At 36.7% G+C, this 20278-nt stretch overlaps 1 protein-coding gene across 1 annotated transcript; it reads right to left on the reverse strand.

Annotated features, from left to right (window-relative positions):
- Window positions 1-1541: 1541 nt before the first annotated feature.
- Window positions 1542-18917, reverse strand: LOC115923255. Its single transcript, XM_030983668.1, has 7 exons — window positions 18028-18917; window positions 17174-17392; window positions 14337-14438; window positions 13776-13883; window positions 13130-13235; window positions 12630-12731; window positions 1542-1677 (listed from the first exon to the last, which is right to left on the reverse strand). The coding sequence occupies exons 2-7, from the start codon at window positions 17325-17327 to the stop codon at window positions 1542-1544; spliced, it is 708 nt and encodes a 235-aa protein (XP_030839528.1). The 5' UTR covers window positions 17328-17392; window positions 18028-18917.
- Window positions 18918-20278: the final 1361 nt, after the last annotated feature.

The following is a 20278-nucleotide window of genomic DNA, read 5'->3' on the forward strand; positions in this document are numbered from 1 at the left end:
GCATTAAAATATATATTTTTATACCATCCACCATTTGTGTTGTTGAAATGCACGTTACGATAGAAACAAGCTGATTAATTTGATAGGCAATATACAAGGCAATCAGACTATTAATTTGATATCGATCCTTATCACATTAACCTTCACGTTAATGCTCCCGCTTTGGAAGAATAATGGATAATAATAATAATAATAATAATAGACATTTGTATAGCGCCGTCTATCTAGACAATGCTATTCCGAGGCGCACAAGAAAAGTAGAAAGAATGAGAAAGTTTGGACGAGAAAGTTCGGATGAGTGTCATAGTGCCAAGTACAGGTATTATTAAAAAAAGATAATATTTCAGCTTGGATTTAAAGGTCTCTAAGGAAGTTATGATTCTCAAATTAAATGGTAAATTATTCCAAAGACAAGGTGCTGCAGATGAAAAAGCCCCTTCACCACCGGCTACTCGTGTCTTTGGGATCTTAAGAAGATGCTGGTGTGATGATCTTAGACTACGAGCTGGTGTATAAGGCATAACAAGGTTTTGTAAATAGTTTGGTGCTTTACAGCCTTCCATGTGAGGAGAAGGATTTTGAATTATGTGCGCTTGCGGATTGGCAACCAGTGCAGTTTTTGAGAACAGGAGAAATTTGATCATATTTAGATGTCCCTGATAAAACCCTGGCAGCTGCATTCGGAGCACGTTGAAGTTCGTCAAGATTGCGTGAAGTAATATTGAAAAGAAGAGCATTGCCAATATCTAATCGAGATAAAACAAATGCATGTATAAGCAAAGCAGCAGACTTATGGTCAATGACTTTTCGAATGCTATTAACATTATGGATGTTATAATAGTATACACTGATTGACAGATTTATTTCACGTGGGCATCCATGCACATGTTGATGTCAAATATAACACCGAGATTTCGAACTGATGGAGCAGCCCGAATCTGGGAGTAATGCTACGGTCACAAATGTTCGTACGAACGATTCGTTCGTACGAATCTCCCTGTTCCTACGAATTTCAGAGTTCGTAGAGATTCGCAGATGGGGCAAAGTTTCTTACGTCCTTCTTACGGAGTTCGTACGAACGCCGTTTAATTCGCAAGAACAACTCAAGACCTTCTTGAGAAACGAAGATTTTCGGTTATGCAATGGCCCCAGAGTTCGTACGTTTTTCGTAAGAACGCCTTGTGTTCTTCTTACGTCAGACTTACGCCAATCATACGAGTTTTTGTTCTCGCAAGCTGGTCGTACGTTTAACTCACGGCATTCACAAGTCATTCGTAAGAAGATCTTACGATTTTTTTTCCTATTTGTTCGGGTTGCAAAAAAAGCGCTGCCGTATACTGTCGAAAATTCTATGACTGTTGAAAGTTTGATATTACACGATGACAATATTGCCAAGAAGACTACAACTGCAACTGCAACTCCATAAAATGTTTCTTGAACTTGCTGTTAGTATATCTGTTACTTCCTTTATTATAAAAGCAGTCATGTTAACCGAAGAAGTCAACAAGTTTTTGCTCTGTGGTGGCATCAAAGTCGTAGGACTACTTCTCCTTTCTTAGTTTCCCCGTTACCTCATCTTCATCGCCGTCAAACTGCCATCTTGATGGTTCTCCCTCCTCCTCGTCGTCGTCATCTTCCACCGCCTCCTCCTGGTCGCTTCCGATATGGCCATCATTTCTTGATATCAGGCGCGCCGAAAGCAGTTTGGGATTGGGGTGGCGAAAATTCCAGGGGGCTCACCTTCCAGGGGCAGTGGCGTAATGAGCAAAATCGTTTGGAGGAGGGGGGGGGGCAGAAGGAAAATTTGCATCACCACCACTCCTAGGCCTACATGTTACATGCAGGCCCCACGGAACATTTTTCAAAGTGGAGTATTAACGATCAGGTTAGAGTGTAGCGAGCGGAGCGTAAATTGGCGTGAGGTCCGGGGGCTTTGCACCGGCGGGGGTCAAGGGACTAAGCCCCCGGAAGCTCATGGTTTTTAGGCATTAAATTGCGGTCAGATAAGCATATTGAGATACCTTATTTGTGTCACTGGCAGGTCACTAATTGTCGGGGGTTCCAGGGAGCAGAGCCCCTGGAAGCTTAAAGGTTTTAGGTATTCAATTACGGTCAGATGAGCATCCAGGGGCTGTCTTAGGGCCCTTGCTGGGGTCCAGGGGGCTAAGCCCCTGGAAGCTCAAAGGTTTTCGGCATCTAATTACGGTTAGATGAGCATATTTTGATATCTCATTTGTGACATTGGTAGGTCACACATTTTGTTCTCTCTCTTTCTTTCCTTTTCTCTTTTTTAAAAAAGTGAGGGGGGCTCGAGCCCTGAGCCCCGCCGTTCTGCAGGCCCTGACATGAAGGCTTCTAAATAAGCATATTTTTAGGCTAATTTTTATGTTAATTTGGGAATTAGTAATTTTCAAACAAACGCATAAAAAGATATGATTTACACAAAAAAATGAGAAAAAATACCGGAAAATCATGTCATTTCACCAACGTTTGTGAATCGCTGGTATCGAATTAGAAATAACCCCGCCCATTAGTACGCCACTGTTTAGGGGCTCATGTCTTCTCACCACTACAATAACAAAAATAAAAAAACACTTTCCCATCCTCTTACAATATTTCCACGATATGCGCAAATCGCATATTCTATAAAAACCTCCATTGATAAAATGTAGGAGCAAGCGGAATGTATACGAAATTTAATCCCTATTAACTTTCCTTTTCTTTGAATAGAATATAATTTATATGTGATTCAATTCAGGTTTTGTTCTTGCCCCCTGCCCCCCCCCCCCCCACTTCCGGCGCCTCTGCTTGATATTGTTGTTGCTGCTCTCCTCCTCTTTCTCCTTCCTCCTCATCTCTTTCCTTACATTTGTTTCCCTTCCCTCTCTTCCCTCTAACAGATTTCCCCTTTGGTCCCATATTTCTTCGACAGGAGATGCACCCCGACGAACACTATGAACATAGTGAGGCTTTATAACCGTTAAAACTCAATATTTGCATAAATTGTGTACGTACACCTTACGAGCACCTTACGAACGTCTTACGAACGCCATGAGTCATTTGTACGAAGACCATAAGAATCTCCGCTCGTAGGGCGTTCTTACGAACGCCGTAAGAGCCCTCTATGAACAACTTGAGGCGTTCTTACGGTCATCGTAATAATTTGAAGCTTCTAGAATTGTCCCTTGACCCTACGAAATGTACGTAGATCTTGCGTGGTTCTTACGATGTAAATACGGCGTTCGTACGGCCGCCTTACGAAGAGAGGGTTTCGTACGATGTTAAAAAAAATCTTGGACAAGACCATCGACCAATCTGCGTTCTTACGAACGGTCTACGAACGGTCTACGAACGCTTGTTTCGTACGGCCTTCTTAAGAAGATCTTACGAAATGGTCTGAAAATCGTTCGTACGGCGTTCGTAGCAGCCCGTAAGGGTATTTGTGACCAAGGCATTACCAATCTGTATATTACGGTCCTTGATCAAATGATGTTGCGACTTAGAAGTAACTATAAGCAAGTCTGTTTTTATTATACTCTCATTTAATTTCAACCTATTTATGAGCATCCATGACCTCATATCTTCTACAGTAGCCTGTAGACGATGCCTGACAGAAATTTCACTTGCAGGGTCGGATGAGTCGGAGGAAAGGTACAATAATCTGGCACCGTTTCGTTCCGAAGGTTGGTACTTTCAAAGGTTCGTTTATTCGAATTTTCAAAATGACTAAGGGTTCATTCTACTTTGAACCGAGGTTTGCAATTATTAAAATTAAAAGTTATCTCTTCGTTTCGGAAGAGAGAGCCCTATATTTCATCTTTCGACTTATATCATCATTTGAAATGACGAGCATTCGGAATTATGAACTTATGAATTATTTATCTTTCTGATTTAGGAATCTTCGGATTCAAGTGCGGAAGAAGAAAACATTCAGAAACGAAAATGGGCTATTCAATTCCCACGCCCACCCCTTCGGAGCAAAACACTTAGCTTTCGGAACAATGAACACACTGGTAAAAAAAGGGTTTGGGTGTTCGTAATTATTCTTCCTCATACAAAGGACATACGAGTACCCCTGGCCGCTCCCAAACTGAAAAGACAAATAGCCAGTATGACATTGGTTGTCTTTGTGAAAGTTTTATTTACCATTTTGAAAGATGCAGTATCTACATTTAGCATAGTTTATTATCTCATCGCCATATACAGGAATGTTGACCCTAAAATGGACATCCTTTGCCATTTTAAAACAGCCATAGCTCTGTAATTTGTGGGTCAAATTCTTTGACTTTGACACATTTAGAACAGTTATTACGTGATATATCTTACAAGAAGGAGATGAAACTAGAGTAAACTTACATTGGGTGATACATAGATTGGTAAGAATCTGCGAGTTGTAAACGATATATTTTCCGTTTTTAATGAGAAAGATGCAGTAGCCAGCATAATTAACTATCACATCGCCATATTTGAACATAACGAAATAAATGATGCTCTCACCAGGAAAGATCAAAATTATTTCTTCTGTAACAATCAAAGAAATAGAGGAGTGTGCGAAGATAGCCACGAGATCCAAGATCCATCTTAAATATTGTAGTTGATACTTTGCATATGTTTCTTATCAACTTACTCATTTTAATTAGACGCAAGTAGACTTGGTGCACTAGAACTGATAAAGAATTCACTGAACTTGATCGAGAGAAGCTGATTAATTGGTCACTTTTGGAAGGGTTTCTCTCCTCTCAGATGCAGGTACTTGCTGTTTAGTCTGTATTGGCCTTGAGTTTAAAGCTTTAAAGTGGCCATTAAAGAGTGGATCTGAACAAACTCAAGCTTTTGGGGGAAAAAATCTACACTGCAAAAATAGTACCAGTGAGAGCTGCGGGATGCAAAGATGAATACGATTCCCCTAATTTGGGATGAAAGTTATTCACTGACTTGTGCATGTATAGTGCAGGTAATCGAACGCTTATCTATATATAATTTAGTCACGGACTCGTGGTGTACTGTCATTTAGACATCAAATTCTACTTGAGAATGTAACGTTCATGCCCAGACGTTTCAATTATCGTCGTTATTATTTACCATTTCTTGCCATATTTGAAGTGCGCATTTACAGTTCAAGCTTTGTAATATCAAGTAGATATTATATATGACCCGTGAAGTACTACAAAGATAGCTGCTAATAATGAGTATCATTTTACATATACCGAGTTGTATGACTCTAAAATAATGTTGTTCTTTGTAATATGTAGAATACAGTGGACACTTTCGTGTAATTGTATTGTTCGATCCCCGACACGGCACTAATGTCCTTTGGCAAGACGTTAATCTACATTTGCCACTCTCCACCCAGGTGTTCAATGGGTACCCGGTAGAATGCGAAACTTAAAGATAAAGACCAGTTATGTTCATGCGATTGCATTGTGAAAGAAACGTTGTGGAATCGATCAGAAAAGGTTGATCATCTAGCATCTAGCATCTGCAAGGTTCTGGAATCATCAAAATGATAAGAAATTTGGCCCATTCTTCGTAAAGTTACAAGCACTATACACAGAAAGATGTATATGGGACTATCCTATATCTCTCACAGTCCATGAGAGAAAATTTTTTACCAAATATATGAATTAGTAGGCGGTTTCCCCGGCAAATATTTTATCATTATGTATTAGTCAAAACATATTCTTTCACATGATTGGTAATAAGAGCTTCTATTTCATTTGTTAAAATTGGGGCGTTTCCAATACTGGTCTTTACCTTTAATGTGGTTAGGGTACGTTTATGCTCATTTTTGAAGGCAGAATGAGCGATTTGAAACGCTCATTGTAAACGCTCATCGTAATCGCATTTCCACGGTGTACTGTTTATGCTCACTTCTTTGGCTCCTCCAGGCAATTCTGGCTGGGTGGCCTTGCAGCTGGATTCGCAAACCTGCACTGCGCATGCTACGTAGACCCACTAGCGATCAGTGCGTTGACCCCATTTAAACGCGTTTATGCTTCCCCAAAATCGCTGATTTTGCAGAATCGCCGATCGTAAACGCACCTTTTTGTGAGTTTACGATCGGCGATTATGATCGCCGTTTTTCGGTGAATCTACAAAAATGAGAAAGGACGCAACCGTGTTTTGAACTAAACGCATAACAGATGCCTCATTCTGGCCAGAAAAAGCTGAGCATAAACGTACCCTAAGATGAGCAAGTGTGCGTTTGTCAAAATGATGCCTGGCCGTAATGCTCCCAAGGGAGTGGATAATCTGCATGCATTGTGTGCGGGTAAGCCTGAATCCGATGACTAGGGTAATAATGTGTACTGCGCCTAGAAACAAAGTATTAGACGCATTATGAATGTAAGCTATTTTTAATATTATTTATATGTACTTTAAATATACCTACTCGCCTTAATTTTGTTTTTCTTGGCTATTAACATCGACACTTATATTTTATATGTGGTATGTGTTTAATTACGCTACAACGGCTGGATCAATGCGTTATTTTTGTTCAATGGTAATTGAAGAAGAAGAATGTAGTTTTTGAATCTTCAACCAAAAATCACAAAATGTATCATTTTATCAACATCATAGAAAGTGAAGTTTAGGTGGTATATACAACGATGTCTGCCTTGATGCTATGTAAACGAGGGGACACCATTATTTCAGTATTTACTTAATTCAAGTTTTTTGGTACAATCAATTATTGCTTGTACCTATTTTATTTATTTGCCCAAAAATGTAAGAATACCTAAGTAAATAAATTGGTTTACCGAATTTTGGGTGCCACACATCTGCCCTATTGTTACATATTTTGTTTGCAAGATTTTGTATTTATATAAAATACTTTGCTCTTTTATGTGATTATATAGATTCATGTTAGTCAAAGCGTGCATTATTTACATTAACCTCTTATGTATGGTAACAATTAAGTTGCAAAAAACAGTTTGATAACCTCCACTGTAAAATAAAATGATTATTGACTTCTCTTTTTGTGTCAATCGGGTGACGGTGCGGAAAAGGTGCGTGTCGAGGTGAGGGGTGAGTGACAGTGTGTGAGTTCGTGCTTATGTGCGTGTGGGGTTCGTGTATGGGGTTCGTGTTTGTGTGGGCGTTCGTGCGTGTGCGTGTGTGTGTGACAATAATTAAACATTGTCGCTGTTTTCACGAAGTGACGGTAGTGAAAAAAAATGCATTCACTTTGCGTCACGATTTTCCTCACTACCATCACTTCGTGAAAACAAGGACGTAGACGTAGACAGTCATTATGACTGTCTACGTCACAGTCCAAACCAGAAATATGTGCCTTGAACGTAGCAAACGACACTTGATTGTGATTAATTTGAGAATGCATCACTTCATGTGAATTATCTTGAATATTAACGCCCAAAAACATGTTCATATCATTAAACTTGTCACACAAGCGTTTTAATGGCAATATATAGCTGGTGATCTATTTTGACGAAGCTGAGTTTCCAATTAAAAGGAAATTAATGTGATTTTCGTTTTTTAAAAATATAAAAATAAAATTAATGATTGGTTTTGTACAAGTCAGTAGGCTAACACGTTATGGTGTGGGACTTCGCCAATAGGAGGCTAATCCAGTGAGACTAATCGTAGGTATAAGCTTCTTTCATCTGTTCTTTCCGTTCATGGTAGAAAATACTAATTACCCTTTCCCAATGCTGGGTTGTATATAACGTGATAAAAGAAGTTCTTTAATTTCATTTTTATATCCGCACATTATCTCAGTCTATATATACACCACGCCTATTTAAATCTCTCAATCATTTATACCACTTAATCTTGTGTAAAAAAAAAAAAAAAAAAAAAAAAAACGTCTCTCCCTTTATCATCTTCTTCCAATCTGTTTACAATCTGTATTTCTTCCATTCAAATCCATTTACCTTTTTAAATTTCTATGTCTTAAAAATCTCTTACTTTATTATCTTCTCACATTCTCTCACTCTTTTGTTTTCCTCTCCTTTAAATCATCTCACTTCCTTTCAATCACAAATTCTCTCTCTTCATCACCTTCTTATATTCTTGCAATCTTTATCTGAGTCTTCCTGTCAAATTAAATCACTCTATCATACATCTCTTTCATGACAAACATTTCTCACTTTATATCAATATCTTCTCACGTTCTCTCACTCTTTATCTCTTCCTTTCGAGTTCTTTCACTGAATTATACATCTCTTTCATTACAACTTCTCTCAATTTCTCCTCTCCACTCTCTCTTATGTGCTGTGTGTATCTCTCTCTTTTTTCTTACTCAAACAAAAACAATTGACAGGATGGTAATTGAAACTAATTATTGCACGTCAAACAAACATTTAATCACTAATACCACTATTTCAATGACTTTAGAAAATGAATCATCCTGTAATATGGCAACTCCCATCGTATCAAGTTTGCATATTTACATCGGCTTTACTTACAATAAGTATAATGATTAACTTGTAAAATAATAGTTATATTCACAGCAATAGTAATAATAATGATAATGAAAATAATAATAATAACAGCAATACTGATACAATAAATATTATTATCAAAATGTTAGGCACCCATCAATTTGATTCTTGTTTTTTAAATATCTTTTAACTTGCTCTTTTAAAAAACTTCAGGCAGTTCTGAAAATGCAAAAGCACTGTTCATTATAATTGCAGACCCATTCACTAACTAAATTATGCCCTTTTACCCTCATCATCGACAATATTTCCACAATGCATTATTTCATGATAAAGATGGTATATATTAATCTTGCCTTCATTATTAATAAAGCTCTATAAAATAATCTTCTCATTCGCTTTTAAAATGTGTGTTTCTTTCAGGTCATGATCGGTCATGTTCACGTTTGATATTTTGATACTAACGGTTTTACTCTTTCACACAAATCCGGCACAAGTGGATGTTAACATGGCATTTCAACACGATGTTGCTCAGTGAAGCGTGTATAGATTAATGTAATCAATGTATCATAGGAAAGCATATTACTGCTACTCTATATGGAAGCAAGGAATCTTATTATACACCTCATAGATATTCACAACATCTATTCGTTTTCGATTTTCATTTTTTCTGGGACGCAGTGTATAGTTAATAATTTATAAACCGAGCATCTTACTTTAGATTACCCATATTTCACACTAAAACCATATTTGTTTTACCTTAAGTTTGGAAGATAAAATATTGACTTTTGTCTGTCTTTATTCTTTTTCCTTGTCTTGAATTACTTATATGACATGATGTCATGTATTGCATATAGTTTTCATTGAAGGAATGCATTTATTCATTGTATTCGATTTATTTAGGTAATGATTGTGAAATATAAAATAAGATAGCCTTAAAACATGTAAATAATGTCATAAATTGCCGTGTATTTTGACACATTGACGTTACATTATTTGTTTTCGTTATTTCTATTCGTATATCTGATGTATAAGCTTATTACTCGAGACCACAGACAGAACTTTATATTTATATGTATACATGTTTGTATATTTCTATCATAGAACCTATGAATAATTTACTACACAAACTGCACTTTTATGTTGTAATCAAATATCTTTGACGTTTCATGATTTCATGAAGCACTACCTAATATTATACAATGAAGTTTAAACACAGTCTCTTGGCAGTAAAAATGAGATTCTATAAAACTCAAAAAGAACAAACCGCCACTAATTCTAATCATCGATATGATTATTTTCAAATTGCTTGAATGTAAAGATGAAAAGTGCTCTGTTTTTTAAACATCATAAATAAACAATTCTTTTACACTCTTTTTTAAGTGCTCTTCGTGTAAAAATTAGTGCATGGAACTACAAAAAAAACACAAACTCGAACATTCCTAAAGATCTATATTTTTTTTTGTATTTTTTTTGCTGGGGGGGGGGGATATTTACTTGCCTCCATCTAGGGGTTCAAATACAATCAGTGGTGCAACCAGGTGATATGAAAAATGGAAAGAAACCAATACATTTTTTATATCCCCACTTCTTTCTCGCATATGAATCTTAATCGTCTGGAGCAATGCTTATCCTGCCAACTATATCGCTTCGACTCTTGAGAACTAGTATATATATGAAACCAAATTTGAAAACAGTTTACATTCCCGCGAAACGACCCTTGGGTAAAATGTTTATATGTAAGACTTGATCCGTCTAGCCACCTTGCCTCACTGAGACTTAAGCCGGTCAGCCCGATCCAGTAGTTCTCACTAGCACGCTCTGCAATGAAGTCCTGTTCCTCTTGCGACTCGATGAAGACTAGATGGGATCCGTATTGGGAACAAGCTGAAACCGCGGAAGAATGATTCATCTCCGAAGTGCTGAAATTGTAGAACGACCCGCCGAATTCACAATCCACCGGAGGGGATGAGCATGCTGAAAAAGATGAAAATACAATATGTAAACTGTTAACTAGACATGTAATACTTGTTTGGAACAAGTATAGGTGGGCTGGTCAACTAAAATTTGAGACAAAATAGAGCAAAAAAAGCGATATACTGCTAAAAAAACAATGTCATGTAGATCAATGATGTGAACGAAATTCACCTTTCATAGGCATAATACGCGACTTAAGAAATTTCTGATATGTGCCCTTTAATCGTAATTTTCACTATGATGACGTCATCAAAATGAAAAATGGTGCAATTAAGCTTGTAGAGAATTGTCTTAGCTACATCATATCAAAATTTGGAAGAAAATCGATCAATATTTACAGAGATACAATCAATTTTACATAAATATGCTGACGTCATAATATGCAAACTCGTATTTTGAGTTCCAAGGCCATTATGATGTTGTCACGATACACTTAATGGCTAAATGAGACATGTAATCATATCTCCGACTCATCTTCTATCTAAATATGAAAACAAATTGAGGGTCCCGGTGCATTCCTAAGAGCTATAATGGATTTTGTAGTGGCATATTTTTGCCCATATATGCTATGTATTAAAAGAGCTCGCGCGCACGAACATTTATCTTGAATGGACGCTCATCTTGTTATTAATGGTCATAAAGAAATAAACATGGTATCAAATTGTTCGAAAAAATATGGGAAATATCATGAAAGAAAAAAAAATGGCGATTCTATGTTTTGTAATGGTGTTACGCGCGAAAACGCGCGCGCATGCGCGTGTGCGCGATTTTTTAAATAAAAATGCTTAAAATGGCCTAAAACGTATGCAAAATGATTTTGAGATGATTTTGAGCATTTCAAAATTTTGCGCGCGCATTGACGCGCGGACGTACGCGCACGCGCGCGTTATTTGACTTTTTATTGACCGGACGGATATTGACCTTGATCATGATAAATATGAATAAGAAATACCTTTTGGTTATGAAGATATGATCAAGAGTTGTTTTTCGTAAAATTTTACAAAATGGCGCCTAGATGATGTCATCAGTGAAGGTCAATGTTGAAAACGTTATTGTGCTTTGTACATATGCCTATACATATGTGTGCCAAATTTCTAGGCATTTGATTGAGCCATTTCCAAGTTATCTTGCCAACAAAAAAGTGGTTAGAAATAAGAAAAATATATAAATAATAAATAATAAATAAATAAAGGCAATTCTAACGAAATTATAAGGTGGTCTGTACGTTATACAGCCGACCTGATAATAAAGAAATAAATAAAGGCGATTTTAACAAAAATATAAGGTGGTCTGTATTAGATACAGCCCACCTGATTAATCAATTTTAAGAAAGTAGGCAAAGTGATTATTTGGGTAGAAACTGAAATATTCAAAGACAAATTATTATTATTCTCAACATTATTATTATTATCGTTATTATCATTATTATTATTATAATAGATAATAGATAATGATGATGATAATGGCGAAAATAATGATAATAATGATATAGAAAATAATGATACTAAAAATAGATGCAAAGACAAAATAACAGCTTTAAAAAGACTCGGTAACATTAGTGAAGGTTGATGAAAAACTGCGTAATTTTTGTATGAAATGTTACTTATTATATTCCTCACTGGACTAACCCTCTAACATGCAAAAAAAAATCATGATTTTTTTTTAAACCACAAAGATATTTATGGTTTTCTTTGAAGGCGTCACTGGTCAACACCCTCTAACAGTAAATTCTCCAAACCATTTTTGAATTTTCCCAACCGTTTTTCCATGAAAATAAGACAAAAGACAGGCTTTAAAAAATATTTCGACACTTAAATATCTGGGATGGTATATAAAACCAATGCATAGCTTTGTGATGATTTACATTCACCTAAAATGTAATTAAATTGTAATAATATAGTTGGGAGAATTAAGGAATCGATCAGATCAGTTCTTCCCCAACAGTTATCATTAATAATGGTGTGCTTTCACTAGAATTTTCATATTATCTTTAACTGTATACATGTAGCATTGTAGTCATTACCTTAACACCACTTTCTCTCATCTGAATAATGTTACCAAGTCCCTTTAATGATCAATCAATACCTACAAAAACTCTCCTCACTATCGCAAATTTTGGCCAATTTATGAATGAAAGAGGGGAAGGAGAAAGAGAGAGAGAGAGAGAGAGAGAGAGAGAGAGAGGGGTAGTGGCTAGACAAAATATAATGATGATCAAAAGCATGACATCATTTCATTGTATCTCTTACTTACTGGAGGTGGTGGTGTTTTGCGATGTCGTTGTGTCTGACATCGTGGTCGTAGAACTCGTCGTGGCCTTGGTCGTCGCGTCCGTAGTCGATAATTCTGCTGACTCTGAAATGTTTGAGGGTTGTAAGAAATTAAACCACACTTTCAAAGCAATGAGATTAGGAATGACAACCTAAACACGATTATAGAAGGCCAAAACAAAGAAAATTCTGCTACATGATAACATATAAATTGTATCAGTTTACTTATTTCATATGGTATTATTTGTGTTTGTAGATTTAGTGATGCTTTGTCAAAGCCCATGAATTTTTCCAAATAATTTATCTAAATGTGTCTGTTGTCATTAAACTCGTGGGCGAACGAGTGAGACGGGAACCTCCCCCTTAAAAAATGGTCTTAGCGACGCCCGTGACAGGAAAGAGATAAAGACCGAGAGAGAAAGAGAGAGAGAGAGAGAGAGAGAGAGAGAGAAAGAGAGAAAGAGAGGGGAAAGTTTCTCTTACTTGAGGTTGTGGTTTCTTGCTCTTGCGATGTCGTTGCCTCTGATCGTTCCGGCATCGTGGCCGTAGGGCTCGTCGCGGACTTGGTTTTCGCTTCCGTTGTCACCGACTCTGAACGTAATAAAAAAACAAAAATTAATTGAGTGGGGAAAAAAGGAGCCGGAGTCAGGTATTGATAGGGAAACAGACAGACAGAGACAAAGAACATGCGAAGAGGGAAGAAGAAGAAGAAGAAGAACAACAACAACAACCACATGGTCGTTAAACTTACAGACAAAATTTAAATTAAGAAATTTGACGGGCACTAGCTTCCTCCTTATAAAGTGTTTGAGCGACGCTCATGAAAGAATGATCACAAAAATAAATAAGACTAGAACAAAAAAGAATTAGACGGTCACTTCCCCCCTTAAAAAGTGTTTTAGCGACGCCCAGAAAGGAGTGAAAAACAGAGTCAGATATAGACCGAGAGAGTGGGAGAAATAGAGAGAGAGAGAGAGAGAGAGAGAGAGAGAGAGAGAGAGAGAGAGAAGAAGGGGTGGGGTGTAGTGGCTAGATCCTTTTGCTCGAATTCACAAGGGAGGTTTGTCGACAAACCTCCCTTGTGAATTCGGGCCATCATGATCATGATCAAAATAAATGCATGACGTACTCGTGGTAGTGGTGGTTTGGAAAGTCGTTGTGTCTGAGCGTTCCGATATCGTAGTTGAAGGGCTCATCGTAGGCTTGGTCGTCGCTTCCGTCGTTGACTGTATGATCACTGAAAATACCAAATAACAACAACAAATAAACATAACTGAGATAAATGACGATGCATAACATTATTTTCATTGAAATATCTCCCCGCCGGCTGTCTCCACGCGCTCTTAGTCAGGGTACGGGGATAAGGTCAAGAGCGGAGGAGGGGGGGGGGGGGGGGGGGAAGCTGATACAAATCGGAGAAATATTTTCCCGGTGGGACTCCCAATTCTATGAAATAGCTCCGAAAAAGGGCAGTGATGTACTTTCTTTTTAATCATTATCATCCTCTTCTTCTTCTTCTTCAGTTGCAGTACCGGCAAACGTCATGTATTGTCGTACTGGTGAGGTGCAGTGCAGAATGTATGTACAATTTCTGATAAAAGATACAGCAAACTCTTTGCTCTTTGCTTATTCATTGGCCACTCATTATTTGCTCATTAATTGGCCCGATACTATATTATATTACACCTACTTTCATCGCAGTGTCTCCCTTGAAACCCACTTGAGCAGGTACAGTTGTAGCCTACCATAGTCTCTTCACACCAGCCGTTGTTACAGAGGTTTTCGTCACAATCTGCGAAATAAGTTATAAACAGGATAATACTCATTATCATATATATATATATATATATATATAAAGCTTCCAAGTGGTACAATGAATCAGTGTATTTAATATCTTTAGCGTAGTGCCCAGATGACAGATCCATATATGACAGAAAATAATAATAATATTGTATGGCTTTGTTTTCGTGTGATACAAGAATATATTGCTCTTGCTATTACAATATTGGACTCGTCTGCGACTGGTTCAATATTGTCATAGCGATAGCAATATATCGACGAATCCAATATCGTAAACTCATCTGCCGTTTCACCGTTATCAAACGAAATACCAACCAATATAATTATAAACCATCAATAATTAATACTCAAATAACCCAGTAGCCTGAAATTAAATATCAATGAATTTGCTATTAATGGATTGCCAGTCAGTCTTCTCGCTCTTTTGAATAGTCTTCTAAATAAACGATAGTTGTTACTTTTCGGCTGGAACGATTCAGTTTCACAGTCTAACTATGTTTTACAAATTAGGATGGCATTGTCACTGGGTCGTAAAGAGTTTTAGTTCCCAGGATTATCTTCGACATTCGATTGAGTTAAAACAGAACAAAAATATAAGATATTCTTCTTGTCATGATGGGACAATAATTTTGTCACATACATTTTTTATTATCATTATCATGATTATTATAATTGTTGTTCTTGATATCATTAATGTTAGCATAATAATCATTATCATTATTATATTATTTTATCATCATTGTTACTAATATTGATATTATAATCATACGTATTCATATTATCATCATCTTCATTACTATTATCATATTTTTTTCATCGTTACTATAGGATTTCCCGGCCAAATTCCCGAGTTTGTCATTCGAATTCATTTACTTTGCATTTAAGGTAGCGCAGATCAGCTTTGCCATGCCAATTATCATTCAATTTTCCCGATTTTGTATTTGATTTAGGATTTTGGTCGAAGGATTTCATAGATCTGTCATTCAATTTAGAAACTGCTCAACTAGCAATCAAATTAATCGTCACTTGTCGAGGAGTCATTTTTATCATTCAAATTAACACCTGTCATTCGTATTCGAATTATGTTTATTCAAGTTAGGAATGTTAGGGGGAAGAAATGCAACACACGTTTACAGCTTAAAAAAAATGCAATTAAATACATGATTTGCTATTGGGGTCTTTCCTGTTATTCAATTTATTAATTTTAAGGACAAAGCATATGTTTGTAGTCAGACATTAGGTAAAGAAGGGGCGAAATCAAGGGATATGGCATCTCTGAACGGACATGTTCATATACCCCGGAAAAGTGGGGACACGAAAACACCTACCCCAGTCACAATATTGTTCCCTTCCTCCATAATGAAATTGGGATAAATTGATGATGAAACACAAGACAAACAACTTCCTTACATGAAAATTTACACAAATATTGAGACCATCAACTCCGTAGATGTACAGTAAGTTTTCTTTTTTAACAATCAAACTTAAAGGCTGATGAATATCTGATAAATCTAAAAGTATATAAAGAGTATAAATGCAAGAAAATAAAATAGGATGAAATACACATGAAAAAACGATCATGAAAGAAAAAGAATGAGCTTTAAAAAGTGTTTAAAAACGGGAAATTAATGTATATTGACCATTAATTTTAGTGCACAAAGTACTAATTTGAATGCTACAAATGAATTAGAATGCTAAAAGTACACCGTCGCGATGTCAGCAAATCGTGTTGCGCTAAATCGAATGACCAAATAGCGAAAGAAGCAATTTGTTCATTAATTGGAATGAAACATACATAGATTCTAACGAAACCTTCATAGATTTGAAATCTAGAAAAAGGAATATAAACCCGAGATATACCCGACAGCACTAAAACCGTCGAATTTGAACGCAAGACAAATTAATTTGAATGACAAACTCGCGAATTTGGCCGGGAAATCCTATATTACTATTACATATTATCATAATTGTTATTGTTAGTAGTAGTAGTCATCGTAGTGTAAGTATTAATATACGTAGCAGTAGTAGTAGTAGTAGTAGTAGTAGTAGTAGTAGTAGTAGTAGTAGTAGTAGAAGTAGTAGTAGAAGTAGTAGTAGAAGTAGTAGTAAAAGTAGTTGTAGTAATAATAGTAGTAGGAGTAGTAGCAGTAGTATATTAAAGTAGTAGAAGTATTCAGTAGTAGTAGAAGTAGTAGTAGTAGTAGTAGTAGTAGTAGTAGTAGTAGTATTGTTAGTAGTAGTAGTAGTAGTAGTAGTAGTAGTAGTAGTATTAGTATTAGTAGTAGTAGTAGTAGTAGTAGTAGTAGTAGTAGAAGTAGTAGTAGTAGTAGTAGTAGTAGGAGTAGTAGTAGTAGTAGTAGTAGTAGTAGTAGTAGTAGTAGTAGTAGTAGTAGTAGAGGTAGTATTAGTAGTGGGGTAGAGGTAATAACAGAAGTTGTAGTAGTAGTAGCAGTAGTAGTAGTAGTAGTAGTAGTAGTAGTTGTAGTAGTAGTAGTAGTACTAGTAGTATTGGTAGTAGTAGTAGTGGGGTAGAGGTAATAACAGAAGTTGTAGTAGTAGTAGTAGTAGTAGTAGTAGTAGTAGTAGTAGTAGTAGAAGAAGTTAGGAGTTGATATCAAACTTTAATGATATCACTGAAGTCCGTGTTATCTGCATGTAGATTGATTGATTAAACAAAGAAACGAATTTGACATATGAGAACAAAAATGAATAAAAAATGAAACCTACACGGGATTCTGCATATTCTATGCCCGCCCGGGATCCCTTCTTTACTCTTCCTTTGGTGGCACCCGCCGATGACAGAAGGGAAAGGGATGAGTTTGGGGATGCTCTGCACCATGCTGCCATCCTTGAGTCGCATCATCTTACACTTTTGGAACATGGGCAAAGTGTAATTTAGGCCGTACCAGTCTGAACAAGATGTCCTATCCGATAACACAGGCAAGGCTGTGAAGAATATATAAGAAAATTCATTGCTAATTGTTTTTTTTATCCTCCTCCTCCTCCTCCTACGCGTCTTCTCCTCCTACCAGACCTGCTACTTCTCTCCACCCCCTCTTCATACTCCTCTTCCTCCCCATTCCTCCTCTCCTACTCATCTTCATATAGCCCTCCTCGAGCCTAATCATCATTCCCTTCCCTCCCTTTACCGCTCATCCTCGTCCTTGCCTTACACCCTCTTCTCAATCTTGATGATGCAGGTTTTTTTACATATATTTTGAAACATTTATTAAAGAGACTTTTTTTCGGATGTGTTTTTTGGTTTGAGATGCCATGTTCATTAGGTCAAGTTTGAGGGCATAAATCCTTGTCAATGGTTGTGTCTGCAAAATGTGACTATACAATTGGCTGTGTATACTTCAGCTGCTTGTTTTGATACAGCCAGAAACAGGCAGATCTACGCTCTGCTCAAGGATTTATGAATTGTGATAAAGTTTCAAAATCAGTCTGTGCTTGCAGACTAACTTAGGTTTTTCACTTTGATCTTATTTCGCTTTATTGTGGAAATTTTGAAAGCCAGCTATGTTTCTGCAATATTCAACAAAATATTACGGATATGTTAAGTTAAAAAAAATACTTACCGAAAGACAAGCAGGTTACGGTACCAAGCAGCAACTTCCAAAATACACCTATCTTTGGGTCTTTAGCCTGTATTTAGAAAAAATATTAATATTTTTTAAATCAGCAAGAACAAGAACAAACAACAACTGAAGAAATAACTGTGATGAGCATTTTGAAACGGATGATAACGGTAATACTGATAATGGTGATGATGATGATGATTATACGAGCAATTACCGTTACTTATACAACACATACATGTTCCACTAACGTAATTGATGAGACTTTCACATCTGTCAACGAGATTTTATAAAGGTTTTATTGGCCAATTTCGTAGTTTTTCCAGCAAATTTGATAAAACGTTCGTTCAATTTATCGTAAACACTATTTTTGGTGGAGACTGTCATTTACTTTAGGGGATTGGGCAGGTTTGTAAAAACAAATTTACCCAGGGGGAAGCAGGTTTTTGAGACATGGAATGTCGTTAAAGGTCGGTGGGTATCAACGTGTGGAGGGAACCCCCCTGCACCATTTCTAAGTGGACTTCCTTGAAAATATACTGCTGGAACAAAAAATGGCGGCCATTTTCCAAAAATACTGTTGAACTATCTTTGAGATCACTTTTTACCATGTGTGAGATGTCATATGAAAAAGAATTAAATTTCATACGGGGTGATAACACATTTCATTAAAAATGTTCTTTGATACATATCATCATAAGTGATCTTTTTTGCATTTGGGTTTCGTTACCTTTGAGTTTTCAAAGGTTACGAAACCGGTATTCGAGATAACGACCTTATGCTCCTTACGTATGTGAAATGGCGCAGCGGTCAGACAGAATTAAAATAATAATGAGACAAATTAGTAAACTGTTCAAAACAACGTAAAGGTTATCCTATGCATTGATACAAGATAATGTGAAAGCTTAACTATACATTGCATCATTTTAAACAATGAAGCACCAAATCACGAGGCAAAATTTAACTTTTAAGCATTATCCACAATGGCCTGACTCAAATTCGTTCCATCAGCCCAAACTTGGTACAAGGTAAAACTTTTTAAAGACCGTGGTGCTTATTCACTGCGGGAGGAATATATTATGGATAGGCTATCATTTGAAAGAAAATTACTTACTTTTCATCATGAACAAAATTTCAAAGTCATATTAGTTACGAATTTGTATTAGGAGCTACCAAAGTTGTGTACACTTTTTTTATACGCACTATACATTAAAACGGGAGTTACATAGTATTTCAGTCCCCGATCAGAGACACGGTTCAGGACTTATATGTGATTATGCACCAGGACATGTATATGATTATGCACCAGGACTTATATGTGATTATGCACCAGGACTTATATGTGATTATGCACCAGGACTTATATGTGATTATGCACCGGTTGCACACATACTATCAGTGATGCCCTGGAGAAGCTGAAGCCCGTTAGAGGTTATAATATCAGTTACAAACTCCACACACTCTTGCAAGCACCAAAGATTCTTAAGCACATTGTGAAAAGTGGAAGAGGTAAATTCATGAGAAAATTTCAAATGCGATCCCCTTCACAACCGCCTACGACCACCTGCTAAATGACCAGATATCACAATAAAGTGGAGGTGAAAGAGACATTGTAGATTATAGGTAGCAGCAGAGGATGCTATCATCAGGTATCAGCAATGTCTATTTAATTTACAAGAAAAACATAGGTGTGGAATACAAATTAATTCAGAACCCAGAGCCCCGTCTTATAATTAACAGTTGCGATTTATCCACACTGAGGAGCCCAATGCTGCCTGTCCAAACCAATTTTACATTGAAATCAATTCACAACTCTGTATAAACCGTGACGTATGTACGGATTATGGCGCCCAGAGCAATCGATGAGACTGCACCCCCCCCCCCCGCCCACACACACATACTTTCGAATGTTTCTACGTAACTGTGCAAGCGAGGGAGCAATGCGACCGGCTAAGGAAATTCGCAAGGGAGCGCAGCGATCTAGTAGTAGTATAGAGTACATAGATAGGTCGTTTTCTATTTATTCTTCATTAAGTGTTGAACACAATTAATGAAAATTGTGGAGTAATACAGTTGAGGGATTAAGCAAGGTTACCAAAATCTAAGATTGTTTTAAAAAGTTGAATCGCATTTAAGAAATTAAATTGTATTGATGTCAAATTTGGAACCATTTGAAAATGCTATCCCATCCCTCCCCCCATAAACTATCTATATTTGGGCACAAATTACGAGATCGGGTCCATAATTTATG

The sequence above is a fragment of the Strongylocentrotus purpuratus genome, unplaced genomic scaffold (assembly GCF_000002235.5).
Source record: "Strongylocentrotus purpuratus isolate Spur 01 unplaced genomic scaffold, Spur_5.0 spur5_scaffold_13, whole genome shotgun sequence".
Lineage (NCBI taxonomy): Eukaryota > Metazoa > Echinodermata > Echinoidea > Camarodonta > Strongylocentrotidae > Strongylocentrotus > Strongylocentrotus purpuratus.

Bases quoted from the DNA above. Each gene is read 5' to 3' on its own strand.
- LOC115923255 (XM_030983668.1), bottom strand. From the start codon at position 17,327: ATGTTCCAAAAGTGTAAGATGATGCGACTCAAGGATGGCAGCATGGTG. The intron at 13,884-14,336 runs GTAGGTGTAATA...TGGTATTTTCAG, and splicing joins AGGGAGACACTGCGATGAAA to TGATCATACAGTCAACGACG. The intron at 1,678-12,629 runs GTAAGTAAGAGA...CCTGATATCAAG, and splicing joins GCAAAACACCACCACCTCCA to AAATGATGGCCATATCGGAA.